Here is a 24,783-nt window from a genome sequence, read left to right as displayed (position 1 = left end):
GGATATTTGAAATTGAGATAATTTTGTTATGATTCCAACCTTTATTACATAAATTTGAAAAAGAAATAAAAATAAAAATTGATGAGTGACTTAAAATTTAACGAAGATAATGCCGTGATTGTTCTCACAAGTGCCACACAGTGTCAATGAAAAAAAATAAAATTTTGATAGATAAATTTAATTATTTAATAATTAGCATGGTAAATATCATATAAACCGTCACGATAGTTTATAGTAAAAGTTACAATGCACTCTAATAATATATGAAAAAAAGTATATATTTTTTATTTTTGATAGTATCCAACCATAAAATAACAACCCTTCATTTCACATTCTCTTATGTGCCACCTTTCTTGGCCCTAATAGAACAAATTAAAGAATATATAATAATTATTTAACAATAAATTATAAAGTATTCAGTATTTAGCAGGGACAAAACCATTTGACAGCCATAAAAATTTGTCCGTTATTATTTTGGGGTTTTTTCTCTACTCCAGGGTTTAGCCTCTTCGTCTCTCAAACTCTCTGCGTCTCTCTGTGTCGCATGGCGTCACTCTGCTCTGCTTCACTCACGGACCCACCAGCCCCATACGCAAAGTAGAGAGCCCCTCAAGCCCTCAGCGTATTCACAGGTTTACCGCCAAGCGCACCAAGACGGCACCTTGTTGTATAAGCAGCTGCGGAAGCAAGCTGGGCAGAGTTGGGAGAGTGATGGCTATGGGTTTGTCTACCCAAACCGGTCCCCTGGGACCGTCTTGCCCCTCCTATTCCTTCTTTTCCCGGTCTTGTTCCCGCCCTTCTTGTTTTTCCTTTTCTTGGTCCCTCTTGGCTTCCTCTAAAGCCCTGCACAGGTACAGTTTCAATCTCGCTCAAAGTGTGCTTTTCCTATCACGTTATCTGATGTTTGTTGTTTTTGCTATGTGGGTTTTTAGTTTCTGTCACCCATTTCCTTGTTTTGATTGTTTTTGTTGTTTCTTAGTTGTATGTTTGTGCGAAGTTCTTGGGTTTTGGTTAAAACTTAAAACCCCAGAGTTATTTTTTTGGATAGGCAGAATGTTGGATTCTTCGGTTGTATGAGGTTCAAATTTTTTTTTTTTTAAATTTATTTTATTTATTTTTTAATTTATTTTTATTTTTATTTCTTTTGTTCCATTGTGATGTTTCCTGAGGTATGTACTTCTTGATGCCTCCGGGAATTTTTAGTTTATTTGGTCATAAGAACCCCGGGATACTGGTTTTGAATGTGTAAATTCAATAGGCATTTTGCAATATATGCAAGAGAGACGGAAAGAGGGAGTAAAAGCTAGGACTAGGAATGAGGCCTTGGCTTTATGTCGGTGAGAGAGAGTCTCTCATTTATATTTCTATTTTATTTTATTTTACTAATATTTGTGATAGATAAATTTGTGCGAGTCTGGGTATAGCTTAGGTTCTTCATGATGGTCATCCATGTGGGTCACTAATAAATGGTTAATTAGAAAATAATATATATCTAGGAATGAGGCCTTGGCTTTATGTCGGTGAGAGAGAGTCTCTCATTTATATTTCTATTTTATTTTATTTTACTAATATTTGTGATAGATAAATTTGTGCGAGTCTGGGTATAGCTTAGGTTCTTCATGATGGTCATCCATGTGGGTCACTAATAAATGGTTAATTAGAAAATAATATATATATATAAGATTTAGAGTGTTTCTTAAAATGTAAATGACATAAGATAAGCTGTTAAATACTTGGTTTTGTCGTTTTGGAAATTAAAGTTCTGATGAGTTCTCTAATTGCAGCTCGTGGTTGGATTTAGTGCTAATAGGGTATCAGATTAGAATTGTTATTGCAATATAAGCACAGGCCCTGGAGTGTCTTTATTAATATTTCATTTGCTCCAAAACAGGCATATAATTTGAAATTATACTTAAGAATAACCTCAAAAGTTTTCCACAAATTAAAAAGAAGCCCTCTATGGGTCCTTTAGGCGTTGTGCTTTGTGATTATTTTTGAAGTTCAGATATTTGCAAGCCTCCTTATTGTTGTTGTATCAAAAAAATGCTTTATCTAATTAATAGAACCTTTGAGCTGACACATCACTAGAAATAAAGAACTTGGCAGATCAGGGGGGATTCCAATTGCATTTTATGACATTCAAGCAGATTTATTTTACTTAATGTACTGTTAGCCAGTTGGTTGTTTTGGCTATGCATGATATGCTATGATCTTGTCACTGCTCTGTGTTTGTATCAATTCTGCTCCTTTTCACACTTAACATGCCGGAATGGTTAGAGTATTCCAGTTTATTATTGTTCCAATATCCTTGATATTATAGCATTCGTAATAATTGCAGACAAGGAGGATGGACAATCCAGAATAACAAGAATTTCCAGACGATGTCTCATTGTTGGAGGCTTCAGTGTCTTTCAAATTCAGCTAAGATGGTATTTTACTCCAGAGATCAGGATAATTATAATGGAAGTATCTTAGAAAAACCAATTATTGACCCTCGAAGTGTAGATAAAGAAGGGGCAAAGGTTTCAAGAAATTCTAGTGGACTACAAATTCCGGAGTTTGGGCGTAGTATTCCTCAAAGACCTAGTGGTGCCACCGCTGTTGAAATTACAGAGTCTGGTGGCTTTGGGGATTGTTGTACTCGTTCCGATAAAAAAAGTTGGGAATATGAGAAAGAAATGCTGAAATTTTGCAGGGAAGCCTCGAAAAATGGTAGTAATCGACCACATGGAACAAGTTGTCAAGCAAGCATGTTTTCTACAAATTTTGGACAGAATGTTATGACTCATGTTGATCATGCTGCACCTGTTTCAGCTTCAAAGCCAGCATCTGCCATACCTTCTGGCCCAGCTTCCGCTGAACTAAAATGTGGAGGAGACAGAAATATAGCTGTGAAAGATGTGAATGGTAGGCGAGGTCTATGTTCAACAGAACATTTAGAAAAGGTTGCCCAGCCCAGTGTGTCCACATCAAGGAACTTGGAGGAGAAAAAAGAAACAAGTTCTGGACCTATCGATGGTTCAGTCAACACCTCCACTAGTAATGCGGCATATTGCCAGCCAAATCTTCATGAGAGGCTTAATAGCCTCTATGACAGTGTTCTTGTTGTTGATAATGTCACCATAGCAAAGGAGGTTGTCGGGATGCTTACAAATAAGTACAGACATCTTGTCCATGCATGCGACACTGAGGTATTATTCTAGGAAGGTTGTCTTTATCATATTATATACTAGTTACCATGTGGTTGTTTATGCAATTGAGAATTACATATTCTGTTGTAGTTTCATATCTATGGCTATGTATTTTAATGATGTGGATTGGTAAGCTTTTGAAAATCTTACATCTGCATGCTACATTGTACTTTGTGATAATTATATATTTACAGGTTGCAAAGATAGATGTGAAGCAAGAAACACCTGTTGATCATGGGGAAATTATATGCTTCAGTATATATTCTGGACCAGAAGCAGATCTCGGAAATGGGAAGTCCTGTGTGTGGGTTGATGTTCTTGATGGTGGTGGTAGGGATCTTTTGGATGAATTTGCTCCATTCTTTGAAGACCCATCCATCAAAAAGGTAAAATTTTATTTTTATTTATTTTTATTCTTCATTTTTCTCTTTTAAATATCTTTGTGCTCTTGATTTGGGACAGAAATTTTCTACAAATTGGTACTAGTCTTTAAAAGCAACATGTGTCCTTTAAGCTATTAAAAAAACATGTGAGAAGCACATGCTATTAAAAAAAACATATGCTTCTCACATGCTAATGTTACGTCACTTTTAGAGATTGGTTTGTAGGAAATTTCCTTCAAACGGAATTTGTAGGAAATTTGTGTCCATTGATTTGTAGCACCTTTTGGTAAGTATAATTGCCAATTAAGTAATAGTTTTTTTGATAAATAATCAAAATATCATTAAAAGCTTAAGGTGTCCTAGGTATACATGAACTATACATGAGAAACCACCTAATTAGGAGCAAAAAGAACAAGAAAATCATGATAACTAATGACCAAAGGAGAAATAAAAGAAGCTGTCCAAAGTTAATGTGTTGAAAAATAGAGATTTAATCCCCTCCAAACTCTTTCTCATGGTCCCTAAAACTTCTATCATCAATTTCAATGACATGCCACTTTCAGAGATTATCATAGTAAGAATCTTTCTTAGAGCCGCTGACCAAACAAAAAAGGCCACCCTTAATTGAACCTTAGTTTGACAAACACTTTTCCTTGGGAAACAGACACAGTCATGATAAACCATGACAATGTAGAAAGATTTAACACCAAACACACCCTTTACCACTAAATGCAACACTCGAAAAACGAGGCAAAAACTTTTACCTCCCAATTATGTGCCGCTCTAGTAAAGCTCACATTCCATTGAATGACACCTCTCAAAAATTCCACAAGAGTCACAACAAAAGCATCCTTTATGCGAGCAATACCAAATAAAACAGGAAAGACTTCCTTAAGGGCCGTATCCCCACCTCAAAGATCGTACCATAATCTAACCTTGGTTCCATCTCCCACCTCAAATCTAGCATGACTACAAAACTTCTCCCAACCCCTCTTAATATTCTTCCATAAACCCACCCATACGCCTCGATGGGCTCTCTAGAATACCAGCCTCCCTAAGTACTTCCATATTTAGAATTCACCACCACTGTACGGGGGGAACTCCCACCGTAGGGGGGTGGCCAAAGTGTCTATCCCCCACTATTGGGGCCACCATTCTGAGGTGGGGGGTGGCCGCGCAGGCCCCCCGAGATGAGCCACCCCCCCCACCCCACCAATCCCCCTTTTTTTTTTTCTTTTTTTTTTTTCATTTTAATTTTTTTCTTAATTTTCAAATAAAAAAAAAAAGATTTAATATGATGTGGCATTGATGGGCTTTACTAAATTGGACGAAAACACACATGGAAGGACCCAATTTAGAATTGTGAAAAACTGAAGGTTTTAAAAAGAGGAAAAAAAACCCTAGGGAGTTATCTATAAAGATGTGTTTACTGAAGGATTTATTTTATATTTACCTTTTAATTTTGAAGAGTTTCTTGTTCTGTGTTTGTTGTGATACTTCGACGGTTCTCTTATCATTTGGCCATTATCCCCCCCCTCCCTCTTGTGCCAAGTTTGAGGGAATCCACAATTTTTTCTTCCAAATCCTTAAAATTTTTATTTATTTTATTATTATTATTATTTTCCATAAAAGAGTTTGATTGAGATGGTGAGTCCATTGTTGGGAGACTCGATGAGAAGACTCATCCCTCTCTTCCCTGGAGCTCCTTTTCTATTATTTCTTTCGCCTTATCTTTAATAGCTGGCTGGTTACACCTACAACCAAAATGGAAACCTAGCGTTTCAAGGTTTAAAAATGCATTGTAAACTTTTGGGTGGATCAATTGTATAGAATGTGTCATGACTAAAACAATGCTAGTTATATCTGCTCAATATCCCAAAAGGATTCGTCATTACATAGCTTAGATGGACCTAGTACATGCCCGATGTGGGATTGAACACAATCGCGCACTTTAAATTTATAATCCGGGATCCAACAATCTGTGTACTTGAGGTTTTTCTCTTTCTAATAAAATCTTTATTACTTAGCAAATACACACATACATGCATGTACACATTGCCCATACTCCTTTTATCTTTCTCTTTTCCCTTTTTTTTTTTTCTTTCTTTCTTAAGGATGTATCAAAGTGTAAGATTGCTGAGATACGAAGATTACCGTAGCCTTCTGCACCAATGGGCTGAAGAGACATTTCCCTTCGTAGTCTTCAAAAGAATTCAAATATTGACTCTTCTTCTCCCTGATAAGATCTCCTGTTTTTCTAACTGAACCAAGCTCATAGTAATAATTCCCTTAGATGTTCCTATTGACTGTATTAAACAATTTTGACCATCCCACTCTTTTAACATTTTATTTTTACTATGAGAAGCTAGTGCATGCCCATAATTTTGAAGCAGAAGTGAAAATGACATTTTGCCTGTCCTTTCTGTAGGTTTGGCACAACTATAGCTTTGATAACCATGTTATTGAGAACTATGGGCTTAGGCTTTCCGGTTTTCATGCTGACACAATGCATATGGCACGGTTGTGGGATTCGTCAAGGCGAACTGTGGGTGGGTATTCTCTTGAAGCACTTACTGGCAACAAAAGTGTAATGTGTGGGGCTCAACTTTGCCATGAAGATGAGTTGTTTGGGAAAGTCTCAATGAAAACCATCTTTGGTAGGAAAAAAATTAAAAAAGATGGATCTGAAGGCAAAATGATCACCATTTCTCCGGTCGAAGAGCTACAAAGAGAAGAGCGGAAACCATGGATTTGTTATTCTGTCTTAGATGCAAAAAGCACACTAAAGCTTTATGAGAGCTTGAAATGCCTACTATCGAATATGGCATGGATACTTGATGGAAAACCAATTTCTGGAAAATCCATGTTTGACTTCTACGAGGAGTATTGGCGTCCATTTGGTGAGCTTTTGGTTAAAATGGAAACTGAGGGAATGCTAGTTGATCGGGCATATCTCTCTGAGGTGGAGAAGGTAGCCAAAGCAGAGCAAGTGGTTGCTGCTAATAGATTTCGCAACTGGGCGTCCCAGTATTGCCCTGATGCCAAGGACATGAATGTGGGAAGTGATACACAACTACGTCAGCTCTTTTTTGGTGGCATTGCAAACAGGTACACTTCATTTATAATTTATATAGGTGAATTCGTTTTCATTTTTCTTTGTTTTTGGTGGTGGGAAAGTGCAGCTATCGATGAACTCTTACGGCTTTATGTTAGAGATGCTCAGCATCTTTAAGACCTCCAAGTGATGGGGTGGGTAGGGTTCTGCATACAAATGGGTTCCCAAGAAAGCTCTGTGCCCTTTAACCATGTGATTTTCTATTACAGAAAGGAACCCAACGAGTTTCTTCCCTGTGAGCGGATTTTCAAAGTTCCTAATGTTAATAAAGTGATTGAAGATGGCAAGAAGACTCCCACCAAATTTCGCAATATTAGGCTGCATAGGATCCTTGAGACTCCGCTGCCAACTGACATATTCACAGCATCTGGTTGGCCCTCAGTTAGTGGTGATGCTTTGAAGACCCTGGCTGGAAAGGTTTCTGCAGAATATGATTTTATGGATGATGCTTCCGATCAGCAATTGAATGACAATGTTGAAAATGCTTCTGAAAATGAAGTTTCAGTAGAACAAAAATCAACTGGTGACGTTGACAATTCAGCTTATGGAATGGCTTTTTGTGCTTTTGAAGAAGAAGAGAAGGGGAGGGAGGCTTGTCATGCAATTGCTGCTTTATGTGAAGTTTGCTCCATTGACTCCTTGATATCCAACTTCATTCTCCCCTTGCAGGTGATTGCTTCTAAGATGTCCTTCTGGTATGGGCAATCATTGATGAATTTCGTAGCCAGCATAGTAATTGCCTACTGCATTATGATAGTAGTCAAGGATTTAATGGTCCAAATTTCTAACGAATTATGATTATTGTGTGGATTCTGTCTTGTTATGATCCTTATAATGTGAAATAATGTTAAAAGGGATTGAGATGAGAATTGGCTCCCTGTTTAATTATTAAATTCAGCGAATGCACACACATGGATGTTTCTTAAATTCATTTTCTTGGAACCTGATGGTGCTACAACTAGTATGATTGGTGAAGGCCAAAGTTATGCTCTATTTTAATCTTTTGACAGCTCCAGTTTGATACAGGAGTTATTCTCCCATGGCGTCTGCATTGTGAGTGTGTGTGTATTTTAACAGATGTGGCTACACCCTCTATTTAACTATATTCAGTTGATCGCAGGGTGTCTTTCACTTTACACTTTGCAAGGGGGTGGTGAGCACCTGGATGGTTTCCTTATATAGATATTTTTTGTTCTAAAAGAATCACCCTAATTGAATTATGGGATAAACCCTGATGTGGGGTTTATAGATATTGTTTTAGAGTCAAGACAATACCGAAGAGTGCCCGAGTTTAGATAAAACCTGTGCGGTGGCGGTTTCCAAACACCCTGTAAGAGGTTACAAAAAAAGTGGCTTAGATACCATTCAGAAATTTATATAAAATAAAGTAAGATAGCGGAAGCAAGAGAGAGAGACAAGATTTAAAGGTGGTTCAGTCTCAGAGGTTTGCGTTCACCTCTAGGAAGTATCTGATAAGGCTACATCTTTATTGAATGACTTGTTTATTATAATTGTGTTGAGGGGTCTATTTAGGGTCTATTTATAGGGAAACTGATAGGTAAGGTATGATAGGTAAGGTGAGCTAGGAAAGGTAGTCAAATCCCAAGGATTTGAGGATTGGATTACAGACCAGCAACTATGGTAAATACCTAATAAGGAAAAATACTAACATAGAAAATGTCCTATATATTCTAATAGAAGCTATTTAATTCTCCATCTTCCCCTTTTGTTTATGTGCAGTTTGCACTCTAGGTTTTTTGTTTTGTTTTTTTTCGTTTTGTTTTTTTTTTTTTTTTTTGTAGATATTTATCACGAATTACAGAGCTTCCATATATGCACATTTTTGTTTGACTGAAAGCAATACCCTACTCATATAAGAGTTTTAGATGTAGTATTTAGTAACGATAAATCCCCAGAATTTACCACTCGGCACAAACAACTGTTTTAAAGCTAACCTTTCTTCTTTCTTGCTTCAGTTTTTAAGCTTACAATGTGTGAACTAGCTGAAGATGTTGGTTTCTTCCTACTACAGGGAAGTAATATATCGGGCAGTAATGGGCGTATTCATTGTTCATTAAATATCAACACAGAAACTGGGCGCTTATCAGCTAGGAGACCAAATTTACAGGTTGAGTTATATTTTGTCAATATTCTTATGGTTGATTTATGAATAAAAGAGCTCATGTTTCGACCATAGATGTGTTATAGTAACCCATGTTTCTTGGAATGTGACAACTAAAATAAAAAATACCAATTGGCAAGAGATGGAATTTGTGTAGTAATGTCATTGAATAAATTATAACTTTAGTGGTTATGTAGTAATACCAACCAAAAACCACATACACTTGCAACTGAGCTCTCTTAATTCTTGAATATCCGTGTGCCAAATCTCATGAGTGTGAACCATCCAAGTTTCAAACCACATTATGTTTTCTTTTCGGATTTTATTCTTTGATGTACCATATTTGTAATATGTCACAAACCTTAGCATGGGATTAGATAATACAATATAAAAGAAAGATATCTTGTGACTTCATATTTTCAAAATGTTTAGAGATATTTTTATTTCCCTTGAACAAATGTAATAGACTTGTACAATGTTGTTACTTTCTGTAAATCAGAATCAACCTGCCTTAGAGAAGGACCGGTATAAGATCCGTCAGGCTTTCATAGCTGCACCTGGGAATTCCCTTATTGTTGCAGATTATGGGCAAGTAAGTGGTTGTGTTACCTACCTACCTAAAGTGGTTGAACTGAATTGCTTGTGTTGATTGAGTTTTGTATTCATATTACAGCTGGAACTTCGGATTCTTGCGCATCTTGCGAGTTGTAAGAGCATGCTGGATGCCTTTAGAGCTGGTGGAGATTTCCATTCTAGGACTGCAATGAACATGTACCCATACATTCGTGAAGCAATTGACAAAAAGCAAGTGCTTCTTGAGTGGTATCCTCAACCCGGTGAAGAGAAACCCCCAGTTCCGCTATTAAAGGTAAGCTGTAAAGTTCCATGGTAACAGATGAATCATTTCTCCTATTCCCAATTCTGAAATGAAACATTTACTACCAAAGAGGAATCCATAAATGCTTGATGCTTCCCTCTCTTTGTTTAAAGCATGTAATGGCAGATACAAAAGTAAAATCGTAACAGCAAACCAATTTAGTGTGAGAAGGGACTATGGAGAGAGTTCTTTGCATGTCTTCTCTCACTTAAAGTGGAGAGGGGGTGTAACACCCCGGTCCTATATTGATGAGTAGCTCACATAAAGTGAGTGGACTGTAAAGAAACTAATGGGTGCTAAATCCCGCATTGCTTACTTAATTGGTGAAACTGGGCTTTATAAGTGATTTTAAGGAAGCTCCTAATTGACTTGTCATTTTGAGGTGATAGCCGCAAATATGGGTAGCCTTTTTTTCTCGGTCTTTACAAATGGTATTAGAGCCGCCCAATAATGCCATTTGGTACTGTCAACACTGCATGACATGGCCATAATGAGGACGTCAGGGATTTAGGAGGGGGGGGGGGGGTTTAACACTCCGATCCCACATATTGGGAAGATGAATAGCCCACATAGAGTGGGTGAGTTATAGACTCATGGGTGCTAAATTTCACATTGCTAGCGTTTTTTCCTGGGTCGTTATAGGTCGGGCTCTTTAACTTCCTTAGATTCCATTATGAAAAATAATAAAGCAGGTTCAAGTGCACTTGAACTGCAACATATGGTTGAGTGGTGTGCCTGGCACATAAATTGAAGGACAAGTGAGTTGCTGGTGTTTGTTTTATTGAGTCTCAAAGATTTTGGACTTCTTATAGGTGGGTTACCTACAACATATGATGCAAGCAAGGGTCAAGGGGATTTGGAGGTTGTCACAAGCAATTTAGGGTTGAAGGGGTTTTACTTTAAGTTGTTGGTTAAATTTATCAAAAAAGGAAAAATTGAAGTCATTGGTTTAAAAGTTATAGGTTCTTTACTGGACAATGTTAGAATTGGAAATTATCAGAACTAATGTGGACTATATATTTGGTGTATTTGCATAAATAGGTTTGGTCTTGATTTTAGTAGTTTCTAATATTGCTAGGAGTCTGTTCTTAGGCTGACCTATCTAATGTTTATTAAAAAATTAAGTCCTATATCTAGCTACCATGTGCGTAAGTCTTGTTTTCGGAAAGATTTTTAACCATGTTGCATAAAGTGAGAGCAAGAGTGTGAATGTTCTGATCATCTGCAGAGTTTGAATATCTATGTTTTTATACACGCATGCACACTGCATAGTTTTTGGTAAAAGGATATAAATTGCAGTTGTTGCATAAGTGTGCTCTCCATTGGTTTGAATAATGTTCAGTAATTCCAAGAAAAATGAATGAGGGAAGGGATGCATGTTTTATGACACGTGATTGAGATTCTGTCCAATTTAACGAGGTGGCCTAACATAAGGGGTTTTTTTGGGAAAAATGAAAAATTAGTCAATGTGGTTTACTTGATTTGTAATTAGCTCCTTATGGTATCAAAATGAATTCAGAGGTCCCTGAAGCATGCCAAAAAACAATTTACTTCCTACCATTAAATTTCGTCCATTAACTTAACCGATTTCGATAGTGTGACACGTCAAAGTCAATAAAATTGTGACACGTGTCCTATTTAAGCTAGTGTTACACTAATGAAATCTATTAAATCAGTGGACGAAGTTTGATTGTGAGTAAATTGTTTTTTGGGTATACCTCAAGGACATTTGAGTTCATTTTGATATCAGAGAGAGCTAATTGTAAATCAAGTAGAACACATGGACTGATTTTACATTTTTGTTTCTTTTTTGTTTTTTTGCTAAAAAGTGGTAGTTTAATCTGGTTGAGTATGGCATGCGGTAGTTGAGGGGGGTTAAGTGTAATTAATCCCCCCCCCAAAAAAAAAAAAAAAATCCTACCTTGGTAATCATATATGTGTAAACCTGCTAAAGAACATGAAATTTGTGAAATTTGGGGAAGATGGGTTGGGCATGCTCAAGTTATGGAAGTTGGCTTCATTGTGTTTAATGTAATGTCTTTGGCGAGAGAGGAATGCTCAAAGCTTTGAAGATGACAAAGTTGCAGAAGATTATGTTCTACACTTTGTATACTTGGATATCGGCACATCATAGTTTGTTTGTTTTTAGTTTTGCAGATTTTTTGAATTTGTGTTCTTTTTCTTCAATTTAGGGTTTTATTTATTTATTTATTTTACTCCCTATTTATTAGGGTTTTGTCCCTTCGTGCTTATTTATTGATATTGCAATTACTTATCAAATTCAGGATGCCTTTGCTTCTGAAAGAAGGAAAGCTAAAATGCTCAACTTTTCCATTGCATATGGAAAAACTCCAATGGGGCTTGCCCGGGATTGGAAGGTACATTGAGTAGAAACCTACAATTATGAGGTACTTGTATTCGTAATGATTTTATTGCCTAGGCATGATGATTTTCATCTTCTTTCTAAGGTTTCTGTTGAGGAAGCAAAGGAAACAGTTGATCTGTGGTACAGTGATAGAAAAGAGGTGCTGACCTGGCAAAAAAAACGTAAACAAGAGGCCCGTGATAAACAGTTTGTGTGCACATTGCTAGGACGTGCCCGCCGGTTCCCTTCAATGGCCAATGTTTCCACCTATCAGAAAGGTCACATTGAGCGAGCTGCTATCAACACCCCAGTGCAGGTTCTTTCCTTCTTTCTCGCACAAAGTTTCATGCTCTTTCTCTTCATTAGCAGTTTAATAAGCTCCTCTCCCCTTCCTGTAGTCCATCCAAAAGAAAAAGAAACAAGGAAAAAGATTTTGGCTAATCCTTTGTAGTACCTATATACCATATCTTCCTTTAGAACTCGGACAATACCAACACCAACTCCTGATCTAAAAAAAAAAAAAGCGTATGTTTGAGACCCATGCTTTTAGCAGATGCTTGTCAATATATTGCACTCTCAACTTTTCATTGTTTAACAATTCAGAAATAACATGAAATCTTGTCCTCGACAGTTGAAAATGCAAACCGCCCTCTAACTATGTACCACATTACTTAAAAGCAGCAGTTTGGGGTTTGGTGATGTATATTTATGACATATTATTGCTAATAGATAGTCAGAGATCTCTTCCCCCCCCCAACACACACACAGACATCATGAAATCTTGATTGGCCGCTCCTTAGTGATTTCTAATTTAGGTGATTGCAACAGGGTAGTGCCGCTGATGTTGCCATGTGTGCCATGTTAGAAATATCAAAAAATGTACGGTTGAAGGAGCTCGGGTGGAAGCTACTTTTACAGGTAAATATCATGCCTTGGATCTTTACCTCCAGTGTTTTCTCCCTGCTTTGCTTCCTAGAAGAATTCATTACAATTTATTGTGCTCTCCATCTGAGCTTCATGTCCATATTGAGGCTATCCAAATTTAGCTTATGACTTATATTGCATATGCCCCCATCTCTTAATTTTCCATATTTGATTTTCCATGCAACCTTACTACAATTATGTTTTGCTGAAAACTTGATGGATACCACATTGGAAAACAGGTTCATGATGAAGTAATCTTGGAAGGACCAACAGAGACAGCTGAAGTTGCAAAGGCTATAGTTGTTGAATGTATGTCTAAACCTTTCAATGGCAAGAACTTCCTTCAAGTTGACCTATCAGTTGATGCCAAGTGTGCTCTAAACTGGTATTCTGGCAAGTAGCCTATCGCAAGGATGACGGTGGATTTTGGTTCAAAGCTCTGTAGTGAGGTACTTTTGCCATATCGAGGATGGAGTTCTGTGCTAGCAACGTGAGCATTAATTATCTTTGCCGATGATACAATTGCAACCAACCTGGAAATCAGGCCTCATCATATTTGGGCAGATGTAAGATGTTTTTGCCATCTTTGATGTTGCAGTGTTCCTGGTACGACCGGGGGGTTGAGGATGTAAGGAGGCTGCACTAGTGAGAAGTGTGCTCAGTCCCTGTATATAGGAATTCTTAACAATTTTTAATCAGTCGTTTCCTTGTAACTGTTTGGGTGTTAGCGGGTTCAATGTTTCTGCATAGAAATCAAAGCCTAACTCCATTTTCCAAGCATTTTTTGTTTTTATTTTGTTTTTGTTTGAATAGCTCTATATGGCCCTTTGTTCTCCTCCCTCCTCTTTCATTTCGGTTGCGAGTTTAAATGGCTCACTGCATCATTCTGCTTACAGTAACCTGTAAAATTACTATTGAATTTTGGATAGATGATCATGTAATTTTTGTCGACTACATTAGGAAATGCGCATTCATTTGGAAGCTGGTCACAGGTTATTCTCTCTATATGGCCCTTTGTTCTCCTCTCCCTTCCTCTTTCAATTCGGTTGCGAGTTTAAATGGCTCGCTGCATCATTTTACTTCCAGTAACCTGTAAAATAACTATTGAATTTTGGATAGATGACTAGGTAATTTTTGTCGACTACATTAGAGAATATGCATTCATTTGAAAGATGGTCACAAGTTATCCTCCTCAATTGAATTCATCAACCCAACATGTAGGATCTATAAAATGATAGGAGAGCCAAAGAAACAATAAAGCACTCAGCGAGTCTGATCTTTCACGAGGCCATGCTACAAATTACCATAATAATTCCAGCTTCATTTGCTTAGTTCATTCACAATTTCATTCAACTTGTATAAGTTACATGATGTCAACTGGATCACCCAATGAAAAACTGTTTTCATATGAAGTACAGAATCCCATTAACAAAGATCAATTCCCCATGCTGATGCCAACTGAAACAAGAGTTTGTCAGGCATCACACCTTCCCAGTCCTCAGGAGGATCCATTGTTAAATAAGCATAATGTAAATTCAACAAAAGCTCATTCACTTCCATGGGAATAAGGGTGTTCAAATGACGGTTATTAACTATAATCCCCACCGCCTTGGGCAGTTATTGTTTTTTAATAACCACAACCGCAACCGCCTAGGTGGTTAACAGTTGCAGTTATAACCGGCGATTACCGGTTATTCAATCTAATAACTGGCGGTCATAACCGTTTTTTTTTAAATGAGCTTTTGGACTTTTTAAGTGTTTTGGGCATTTAATTTACCTATTTGTTAGTCTTATTTTAAGGGTTTAAGGCTAAAATGTTATAAAACAAGATGGAAAAAAAAATGCTGTTTTTTGGGTTTCATCTTATTCTCCCTCCAAAACGACGTTGTTTTGGATGTTTTATTTAATATTTTATTAATATAAATATTTAATATATATTTATATTATTATATATAAATAAAGGAGGTTAGTGGTTATAATTGCCTTGTCCTATCCCCTAAAATAGCTAACTACAACCGCCCTAGGTAGTTAGCGGTTTTTAATAACCGACTACCAAAGCGGTTAGCGGTTGGCGGGGCGGTTTTAACCGCTTGAACACCCTTACATGGGAATGCTCAAATCATTTTCCAACACTATTTCCACCAACTGAACATAATGAAATGAAATCGAATGATAAGATACCAAGCAATTTAAGTAAGCAATTTTTAGCCACACAAGGAAAGAAATGCATATAAATGCTTAGAAAAAAAATAGTTAACAACAGTTGCACCATACAACTAGATAACGTAGCACAATTGACAATCCATTGTAAGGATAGTGCCCGAGAGACCCGTCTTGAAAAATTGGCGTTTTTGAACACTATAACTATATGTTATACTATTAAAGCAACTTCTTGTATGTTACGTAGGTACAAAACTTATAATAGGGCTCAAAGTCAACATATATTCTCCTTTCTCTCAAAGGATTCATTAATTACAACACTATAATTTGCATTTCAAACTATGTCTTAAAAGCTAGATAACCATGGGGGAAGTTTTTGATTGGTCGGATGTTAACATTTGCCGGAGTAAGGTGGTGGGAGAGGTCGTGGGCTCAAGTCACACTCGGTGTAGGTGTAACTTACTAATAAATAGAAAAACATTTGTTCAAATTCATCTTTTCAAAATTTTTTTTTCTTAATATCTTTTTTTTATTTCATCCATCAAAATTGATATGATGTTTTTTTCGTTGGAAGACCCCGGCACTTAAATTTTGGTGGATGAAACATATATTTGCCCATATATATAACATTTCTCTTAGCAATAAATACTTAAAGAACTCAGCATTTGTCTCTTATTTATTTATTTATTTTATTTTCAATAACTTCAAAGATTTTTTACCTTCACTATTTATTTAAAAAGTAAATTTCCAAATATTTTTAGTTTATATTTTTTATATCACATCAATTAATTTTTATTATTATTTTTTTAAAAAAATTATTACAGAACAAAACATTTTCACATTTTTCTTAAAATAATTAAGAACTTATTTCTAATTTATATCATCTCTATCAATTCTTATTACTATTTGAAAAAAAAAAAAAAAACAACTCACCTCAAAAGGCTTCTCTTTCTCTCTGAAACTCTCTACGTGTCTCTGTGTCGCATGGCGTCACTCTGCTCTGCTTCACTCACGGACCCACCAGTCCCATTCCCAAAATAGAGAGCCCCTCAAGCCCATCGGCGCATTCACAGGTTTACCACCAGGCGCCCCAAGATGGCACCTTGTTGTATAAGCAGCTGCGGAAGCAAGCTGGGCAGAGTTGGAAGAGTGATGACTATGGGTTTGTCCACCCAAACCGGTCCCCTGAGACCGTCTTGCCCCTCCCATTCCTTTTTTTCCCAGTCTTGTTCCCGTCTTTCTTCTCTTTCCTTTTCTTGGTCCCTCTTGGCTTCCTCTAAAGCCCTGCACAGGTACAGTTTCAATCGCGCTCCAAGTGTACTTTTCCTATCATGTTACCTGATGTTTGTTGTTTTTTCTATGTGGGTTTTTAGTTTCTGTCACCCATTTCCTTGTTTTGATTGTTTTCGTTGTTTCTTAGTTGTACGTTTGTGACAGGTTCTTGGGTTTTGGTTAAAACCCCCGAGTTATTTTAGTGGATAGGCAGAATGTTGGATTCTTGGGTTGTATGGGGTGTTCATTTTTTTTTTAATATATTTTTTCTGGTTGTTTATTTCATTTTGTTCCATTGTGATGTTTCCTGGGTTATGTGCTTTTTGATGCCTCGAGAAATTTTCGGTTGCTTTGGTTATAAGCATCCCCGGGCGGGGGTACACATAAAGCCATGGTTTTATGTTGGCTCTGAATATGTAAGTTCAATATAGACATTTTGCAATATATGCAAGGGAGACGGAAAGAGGGAGTAAAAGCTGGGGTTAGGAGTGAGGCCTTGTGTGAGAGAGAGAGTCTCGCATTTCTATTTCTTTTTTTATTTTTTTATTAATACTTGTGATAGATAAATTTGTGTGAGTCTGGGTATAGCTTAGGTTCTTCATGATGGTCACCCATGTGGGTCACTAATAAATGGTTAAAAAGAAAAGAAAAAAAGGAAAAGGAATAGTGTGTTTCTTTCTTTCTTTCTTTTTTTTTTTTGGTAATTGACACATATAATTAAAAGCGTGTGTTTCTTAAAATGTAAATGGCATAAGATAAGCTGTTGATACTTGGTTTTGTCATTTTGGAAATTAAGTTCCGATGAGTTCTCTAATTGCAGCTTGTGGTTGGATTTAGTGCTAATAGGGTATCAGATTAGAATTCTTATAGCAAAATAAGTACGGGCCCTGGAGTGCCTTTATTAATATTTCATTTGCTCCAAACAAGCATATACTTTGAGATTATATTCAAGAATAACCTCAAAAGTTTTTCACAAATTAAAAAGAGGCCCTCTCTGGGTTCTTTAGGCTTTGTCCTTTGTGATTATTATTGAAGTTCAGATATTTGCAAGCCCCCTTATTAGCTGCTGCTGTACTTCTACTTGTCAAAAAGTGCTCTATCTAATTGATAGAACCTTTGAGCTAACACATCACTAGAAATAAAGAACTTGGCAAATCAGGGGGTTCCATTGCAGTTTATGACATTCAAGCTGATTTATTTTATTTCACATACTGTTAGCCAGTTGGTTGTTTTGGCTGTGGATGATATGCTATGATCTTGTCACTGCTCTAGGTGTTTGTATCAATTCTGCTCCTTTTCATACTTAACATGCCGGAATGTTTAGAGTATTCCAGTTTATTATTGTTCCAATATCCTTGATATTGTAGCATTCACAATAATTGCAGACGAGGAGGGTGCACAATCCATAATAACAAGAACTACCAGACGATGTCTCATGGTTGGAGGCTTGTGTGTCTTTCAAATTCAGCTAAGATGGTATTTTACTCCAGAGATCAGGATAATTCTAATGGAAGTATCTTAAAAAATCCAATTATTGACCCTCGAAATGTAGATAAAGAAGGGGAAAAGGTTTCAAGAAATTCTAGTGCACCTCCAGTTCAGGAGTTTCAGGGTAGTAATCCTGAAAGACCTAGTGCTTTTGTGACTGTTGATGAAAGTACTGAGCCTTGTGTCTTTAGGGAACGGAAAGAACAGAGTAAAGGCAGACAAGTATCAGGGAAGCTGTGAAAAATGGTAGTAATCCACCACATAGAACGAGTAGTTGTGCAAGCATGTTTTCTACAAATGTTGGATGGCATGTTTTGGCTCCTATTCATCATGCTGCATCTGTTTCAGCTTCAAAGCTGGCTTCTGCTATTCCTTCTGTCCCAGCTTCCGCTGAACTAAAATGTGGAGGAGACAAAAATATAGCTGTGAAAGATGTGAATGGTGGGCGAGGTCTATGTTCAACAGACGACGTAAGAATAGTTTCCCAGCCCATTGTGGTTATAAAAAAAAAAAAAAAAAAAAAAAAAGTTTCCCAGCCCATTGTGTCCACATCAAGGAACTTGGAGGAAATAAAAGAAACAACTGGACTTAAAGATGTGAATGGTCTCAACCTTGATCAGTCAAGGCATGGTCTATGTTCAACAGACTATTTACGAAAGGTTGCCCAGCCCAGTGTATCCACATCATGGAACTTGGAGGAAATAAAAGAAACAAGTTCTGGACTTGCCTATGGTTTAGTCAAAACCTCCACTAGTAATGAGGCATATTTCCAGCCAGATCTTCACGAGAGGCTTAGTAGCATCTATGACAGTGTTCTTATTGTTGATAATCTCACCATAGCAAAAGAGGTTGTCGGGATGCTAACAAATAAGTACAGACATCTTGTCCATTCATGCGGCACTGAGGTATTATTCTAGTAAGGTTGTCTTTATCATACTATTTTTCTAGTTACTTTTTTTGATAAGTGATGTAAAACTTTATTGAAAAAGCGTAAGGCGCCCCTAAGTACACATGCCTTATACACGGGGAGCTCTCACAAGCCCAAAACCCAAAAGAAACAGCAAAAACACACAACCCAACCAACCCAAAAGGCCCACAACCCCAAAACCCACAAGACAACAAAGTTCAAAAGCCTCAAACGCTAACAAGCGTGAGCCTTGCCTTCCCATGCCTAGATGATGCTCCATTCGCATCATAGGTAAATGGAGCATTCCAAATTCAGAAGCTTCCTTCTACCCTTAACCTTCCGAGGGGTATCCTGTATTAAGTCTTCGATCCCCTCATCCCCAGACAAAGCCCAATCTAAAAGGGTGGCAGGGGGGAAATCACCCAAAGGGTGCGGAAACTCTCCATCCTCCTCATCCTAAAAATCTCTAACCTCCCCATCACTAACCACCATTTCTGTTGTGGGGCTCTTGGTGTTTCTTCTGTCTTTTGGGATTTTTTTTTTTTGGTGTCTTATGCATACTTCATGTATGCTTTGGGGCTCGTTGCACCTTTTTAATGAAATTTCTTTGATTATCTATAAAAAAAACTAACCACCATCTTCGAAGATGGACCAAATCCATACTTATGAGTATGAGAATGTGACAAACTAATAACATTGAGAGCTACTGGAGGAGGATAGCCCTGAACCGCAAAAGAACTTGGCTTGAGAAACCCCACCGGAGAAAACCCACATGAGCACTCGATGCCGGGACTTGGGCGACCTTCGGCGTAGTCTGGGTATCAATATTAACAGAGAGAGACTTTGGACCACTCTGGCATCATCAGGGCTCACCAGAGAAGACCCAACAAGCTAGACTTCAACGAATGAGGTCGTCGAGGCAGGGACCAAGACCTCCACCAGATTGACCACCGACACACCCTTAGTTTCAAACGCCGAAAAAGCCAAGAAGACCCACCTGGAACCGTGCTTTGGCCGCCTACCAACGACATCACCCTAAGGGTGATACTGCCTGCCCCTCCTATAAGAATGCCCACATCCAAATTCTAAGCCCACATAGACTTGTAAGTATGGTCATAGCACTTCATGGGCTTAGGCGTGTTCTGGGTAGTTTTTGCCACCAAGTTCATAGTGCCAATTGGCGGACTCGACATGAAATGGACATGACCCTTAGAGTAATCTATCATATTTAACCTAATCAGATTAGACCCCTCATAGCGAAATACACCAACCTTGACTGCTGACGACGATGCCTTCGTGGAGACGAGAGGAATCGTGCAACCTTGATCCAACTCAAGACCTGCTAAGGACCTAGGGTCCTCCTTTGTGCCCAGCAAAACAACCCTCTTTGTGATGGGCTTCCGCTTCAGAACCCTGAAATGGCCAGCCCGCACAAAGAATCCTTCCATGCATTTATGACCAGCAGTGGGCCTGATATCGCCCAGTTCTATGTCCCAACCCAAAACCTTCAACCCTTCATAAGCTCGCACTAGGGCCTCATCAATTTCTCCTTTGATACAAACTAGTTGAGCTATCCACGACTGAAGCATAAGCAGGTCTTTCTTCTTCCTATTCGGGAGAGTCACGTCACCCTCAACGGCGCAAATCAAGGAAGTAGCCGAACCTCGAGGCCTGGGACCTCAATTTCTGGGTGCTTCAACTTGAATCTTGTCCAGCGTAACATCAAGATGCTTCTCCGAGATTGAGCACGTCACTGCCATGGTCCCAGGATGAGTTGCGACCTCCGTGTACGACCTTACCCTCTGCCAAGATTCCCCAATGCAAAGGGAATATCAACCCGCGAACGAACGCTCACGGTAGAGGACCCAACCGAGAAATCAAAGAATAGCTTAACATTGCTAAGCTTGACCTTCAAATAATCTCCAACCCCACCCTTTTCTTACCTCTGGAATCAAAATGAGACCTCTCTAGCCACCCATTGAGTACACCGTCACCTCCATAAACCGGCTGAATCTGTTTGGTCCCCTCTGAACAATGGTCACTGTCAAGCCCTCACTGAAAACTAGCGGGACGCGCCTTCACGTGGCACCCCTAGTGGAGGGAGGGAGATAGAGAGTGAGAAAGAGGAGAGAGAAGCTCTTGGGAAGAGCCACTTGAAAATATATGGTTGTTATGCAATTGAGAAGTACATACTATTGTAGTTCATATCTATGTCTATGTACTTTAACGATGTGGGTTGGTAAGCTATTTGAAAATCTTACCTCTGCACGCTACGTTGTACTTTGTGATAATTTTATATTTACAAGTTGCAAAGATAGATGTGAAACAAGAAACGCCTGTTGATCATGGGGAAATTATATGCTTAAGTATATATTCTGGACCAGAAGCAGATCTCGGAAATGGGAAGTCCATTGTGTGGGTTGATGTTCTTGATGGTGGTGGTAGGGATCTTTTGGATGAATTTGCTCCATTCTTTGAAGACCCATCCATCAAAAAGGTAAGTTTTTTCTTCTTCAATTTCTCTTTTAAATGTCTCTGTGGTCCTCTTGATTTGCAGTACCTTTTTGTAACTATGATTGCTAATTATAAGTATTGAGAAATAGCTTGTGGCAACCACCTTATTACTATTATAATATATCTAGTATGACCGTGTTGGTGCAAATTTTAGAGGTTGGTGCTTGTATGAAATTGCTCCAGTAGGGAAATTTCTGGAAAAGTGGGTCTCGTTGACTTCTGCCAATTGGATAAGGCTTTTTTAAATATATTCAAGTCACCAATTGTATGGCTACTATCCTTGACAACAAACCCCTTGAACCAAGCTCATAGTAATAATTCCCTTAGATGTTGCAATATACTTGTTATAGCATTGCCATTGATTGTATTGAACAATTTTGACTATCCCACTCTTTAACATATTATTTTTACTATGAGAAGCTTGTGGATGGCCCATAAGTTTGAAGCAAACGTGAAAATGACATTTCGCTTGTCCTTTCTGTAGGTTTGGCACAACTATAGCTTTGATAACCATGTTATTGAGAACTATGGGCTTAGGCTTTCCGGTTTTCATGCTGACATAATACATATGGCACAGTTGTGGCATTCATCGAGACAAACTGAGGGGGGGTATTGTCTTGAAGCACTTACCGGCAATGAAAAGGTTATGTGTGGGGCTCAACTTTTTCATGAAGAAAAGTTGTTTGGTAAAGTCTCAATGAAAACCATCTTTGGTAGGAGAAAAATTAAAAAAGATGGATTTGAAGGCAAAATGATGACCATTTCTCCGGTTGAACAGCTACAAAGAGAAGAGCGGAAACCATGGATTTGTTATTCTGTCTTAGATGTGAAAAGCACACTAGAGCTTTATGAGAGCTTGAAATGCCAACTATCGAAGGTGCCATGGCTACTTGATGGAGTGGCAGTTTATGGAAAATCCATGTTTGAGTTCTACAAGGAGTACTGGCAACCGTTTGGTGAGCTTTTGATTAAAATGGAAACCGAGGGAATGCTAGTTGATCGGGCGTATCTCGCTAAGGTGGAGAAGGTAGCCAAAGCAGAGCAAGTGGTTGCTGCTAATAGATTTCGCAACTGGGCGTCTAGGTATTGCCCTGATGCCAAGTACATGAATGTGGGACGTGATGCACAACTACGTCAGCTCTTTTTTGGTGGCATTGCAAACAGGTATACTTTATTTATAATTTATGTAGGTGTATTTGTTTTCATTTTTCTTTATTTTTGGTGGTGGGGAAGTGCAGCTGCCATCGATGAACTCTTACGGCTTTATGAGCATCTTTAAGAACTCCAAGTGATGGGGTGGGTGGGGTTCTGCATGCAAATGGGTTCCCAAGAAAGCTCTGTGCCCTTTAACCATGTGATTTTCTATTACAGAAAGGAACCCAATGAGTTTCTTCCCGAGGAGCGGATTTTCAAAGTTCCTAATGTTGATAAAGTGATTGAAGAGGGCAAGAAGACTCCTAGCAAATTTCGCAATATTAGGCTGCATAGAATCCTTGATACTCCGCTGCCAACTGACATATTCACAGCATCTGGTTGGCCCTCAGTTAGTGGTGATGCTTTGAAGACCCTGGCTGGAAAGGTTTCTGCTGAATATGATTTTATGGATGAGGCTTCCGACCAGCAATTAGATGACAATGTTGAAAATGCTTCTGAAAATGAAGTTTCAGAAAAACAAAAATCAACCAGTGACGTTGACAATTCGGCTTATGGAATGGGGAGGGAGGCTTGTCATGCCATTGCTGATTTATGTGAAGTTTGCTCCATTAACCACTTGATATCCAACTTCATTCTCCCCTTGCAGGTGATTGCTACTAACATGTCTTTCTGCTATGGCCAATCATTGATAAATTTTGTAGCCAGTGTAGTGATTGCCTACTGCATTATGGAAGTAGTCAAGGCTTTAATGATCCAAATTCCTACTGAACTATGGGATTTGTGTGGATGCTATCTTGTTATGATCCTTATAATGTTAAATAATGTTAAAGGGGATTGAGGTGAGAATTGGTTCCATGTTTTAATTATTAGATTCAACGAATGCACATGCACAAATATGAGTTTGTTTATGTCTTTTAAATTCATTTCTTGGAACCTGATGTTTCTATACTCTTTATCTTTAAACTGCTGCATTTGTTTCCCTTTGGAGCTTAGTTATTATGATTTTCTTATTCTTCTTTCCCTTGTAGCTAGCTAAATGTTTTCTCTTGTATACTTCATGTGTACCTAGGGCACCTTACGTTTTAATGATAATTCGATTACTTATCAAAAATTTTTTGTTGGAACCTGATGGTGCTACAACTAGTATGATTGGCGAAGGCCAAAGTTATGCTCCTTTTGAATCCTTTGACAGCCCCAGTTTGAGACATGAGTTATTCTCCCACAGCGTCTGCATTGTGAGGGTGTCTGGGTGTATTTTAACAGATGTGGCTATATCTTTTATTTAACCATATGCAGTTGATCGCAAGGGTGTCTTTCCACTACACGCTGCGAGGGGGTGGTGAGCACCTTGATGTTTTCTTGATATTGATATTTTTTTTGTTCTAAAAGAATCATCCTAATTGAATTATGGGACAAACCCTGATGTGGAGGTTGTAGGTATTGTTTTTGAGTCAAGACAATACTTAAGAGTACCCAATTTCAGATAAACACCCTGCAGTGGCGGTTTCCAAACACCCTATAAGAGGTTACAAAAGAGTGGTTCTGATATTAGAAATTTATAATAAAACAAATTTAGACAGCCAAAGCAAAAGAGAGACAAGATTTAGTGGTTCGGTCTCAGAGGCCTAAGTTCATTAGTAAGAAGTGTCCGATAAGGCTACTATCTTAATTGAATGGCTTGTTTATTATAATTGTGTTCAGGGCTCTATTTATTGGGAAAATATGATAGGTAAGTTGAACTAGGAAAGGTATTCAAATCCTGAATACAGACCGACAACTATGGTAAATACCTAATAAGAAAAAATATTAATATCTTATATATTCTAATAGATGCTATTTAGTTCTCCATCTTTTCCTTTTGTTTATGTGCAGCTTGTGCTCTAGTTTCTTTTATTTACATTTATCATGAATTGCAGAGGTTCCATATGTGCACATTTTGGTTTGACTGAAAGCAATACCGTGCTCGTATATGAGGTTTACATCTGGTATTGGGTAAAGATAAATCCCCAGAATTTACCAGTCAGCACAGACAACTGTTTTAAAGCTAACAATTCTTCCTTCTTTCTTCAGTTTTTTTCGCTTACAATGTGTGAACTAGCTGAAGATGTTGGTTTCTTTCTACCACAGGGAAGTAATAGATCGGGCAGTAATGGGCGTATTCATTGTTCGTTAAATATCAACACAGAAAGTGGGCGCTTATCAACTAGGAGACCAAATTTACAGGTTCTTTTATATTTTGTCAATATTCTTATAATTGATTTACTAATAAAAGGGCTCGTGTTTTGACCATAGATGTGTTATACTATCCTA

At 38.0% G+C, this 24,783-nt stretch overlaps 2 protein-coding genes across 2 annotated transcripts; both read left to right on the top strand.

Annotated features, from left to right (window-relative positions):
• Nucleotides 1-459: 459 nt before the first annotated feature.
• On the top strand, nt 460-13,978 carry LOC132173512 (DNA polymerase I B, chloroplastic/mitochondrial-like). The gene is made up of 12 exons (XM_059585027.1): nt 460-851; nt 2,339-3,191; nt 3,386-3,577; nt 6,003-6,682; nt 6,899-7,358; nt 8,722-8,817; nt 9,311-9,403; nt 9,485-9,679; nt 11,974-12,066; nt 12,157-12,369; nt 12,882-12,971; nt 13,217-13,978. Exons 1-12 carry the CDS (start codon nt 712-714, stop codon nt 13,376-13,378), a joined length of 3,267 nt encoding a protein of 1,088 aa, XP_059441010.1. The 5' UTR covers nt 460-711; the 3' UTR covers nt 13,379-13,978.
• A 2,101-nt stretch (nt 13,979-16,079) lies between these two features.
• LOC132176513 (uncharacterized) lies at nt 16,080-18,368 on the top strand. The gene is made up of 2 exons (XM_059588742.1): nt 16,080-16,429; nt 17,795-18,368. Exons 1-2 carry the CDS (start codon nt 16,233-16,235, stop codon nt 18,135-18,137), a joined length of 540 nt encoding a protein of 179 aa, XP_059444725.1. The 5' UTR covers nt 16,080-16,232; the 3' UTR covers nt 18,138-18,368.
• The last annotated feature ends 6,415 nt before the right edge of the window (nt 18,369-24,783 follow it).

Source organism: Corylus avellana, chromosome ca3 (assembly GCF_901000735.1).
Source record: "Corylus avellana chromosome ca3, CavTom2PMs-1.0".
NCBI lineage: Eukaryota > Viridiplantae > Streptophyta > Magnoliopsida > Fagales > Betulaceae > Corylus > Corylus avellana.
This window is presented reverse-complemented; position numbering and strand designations above follow the sequence as displayed.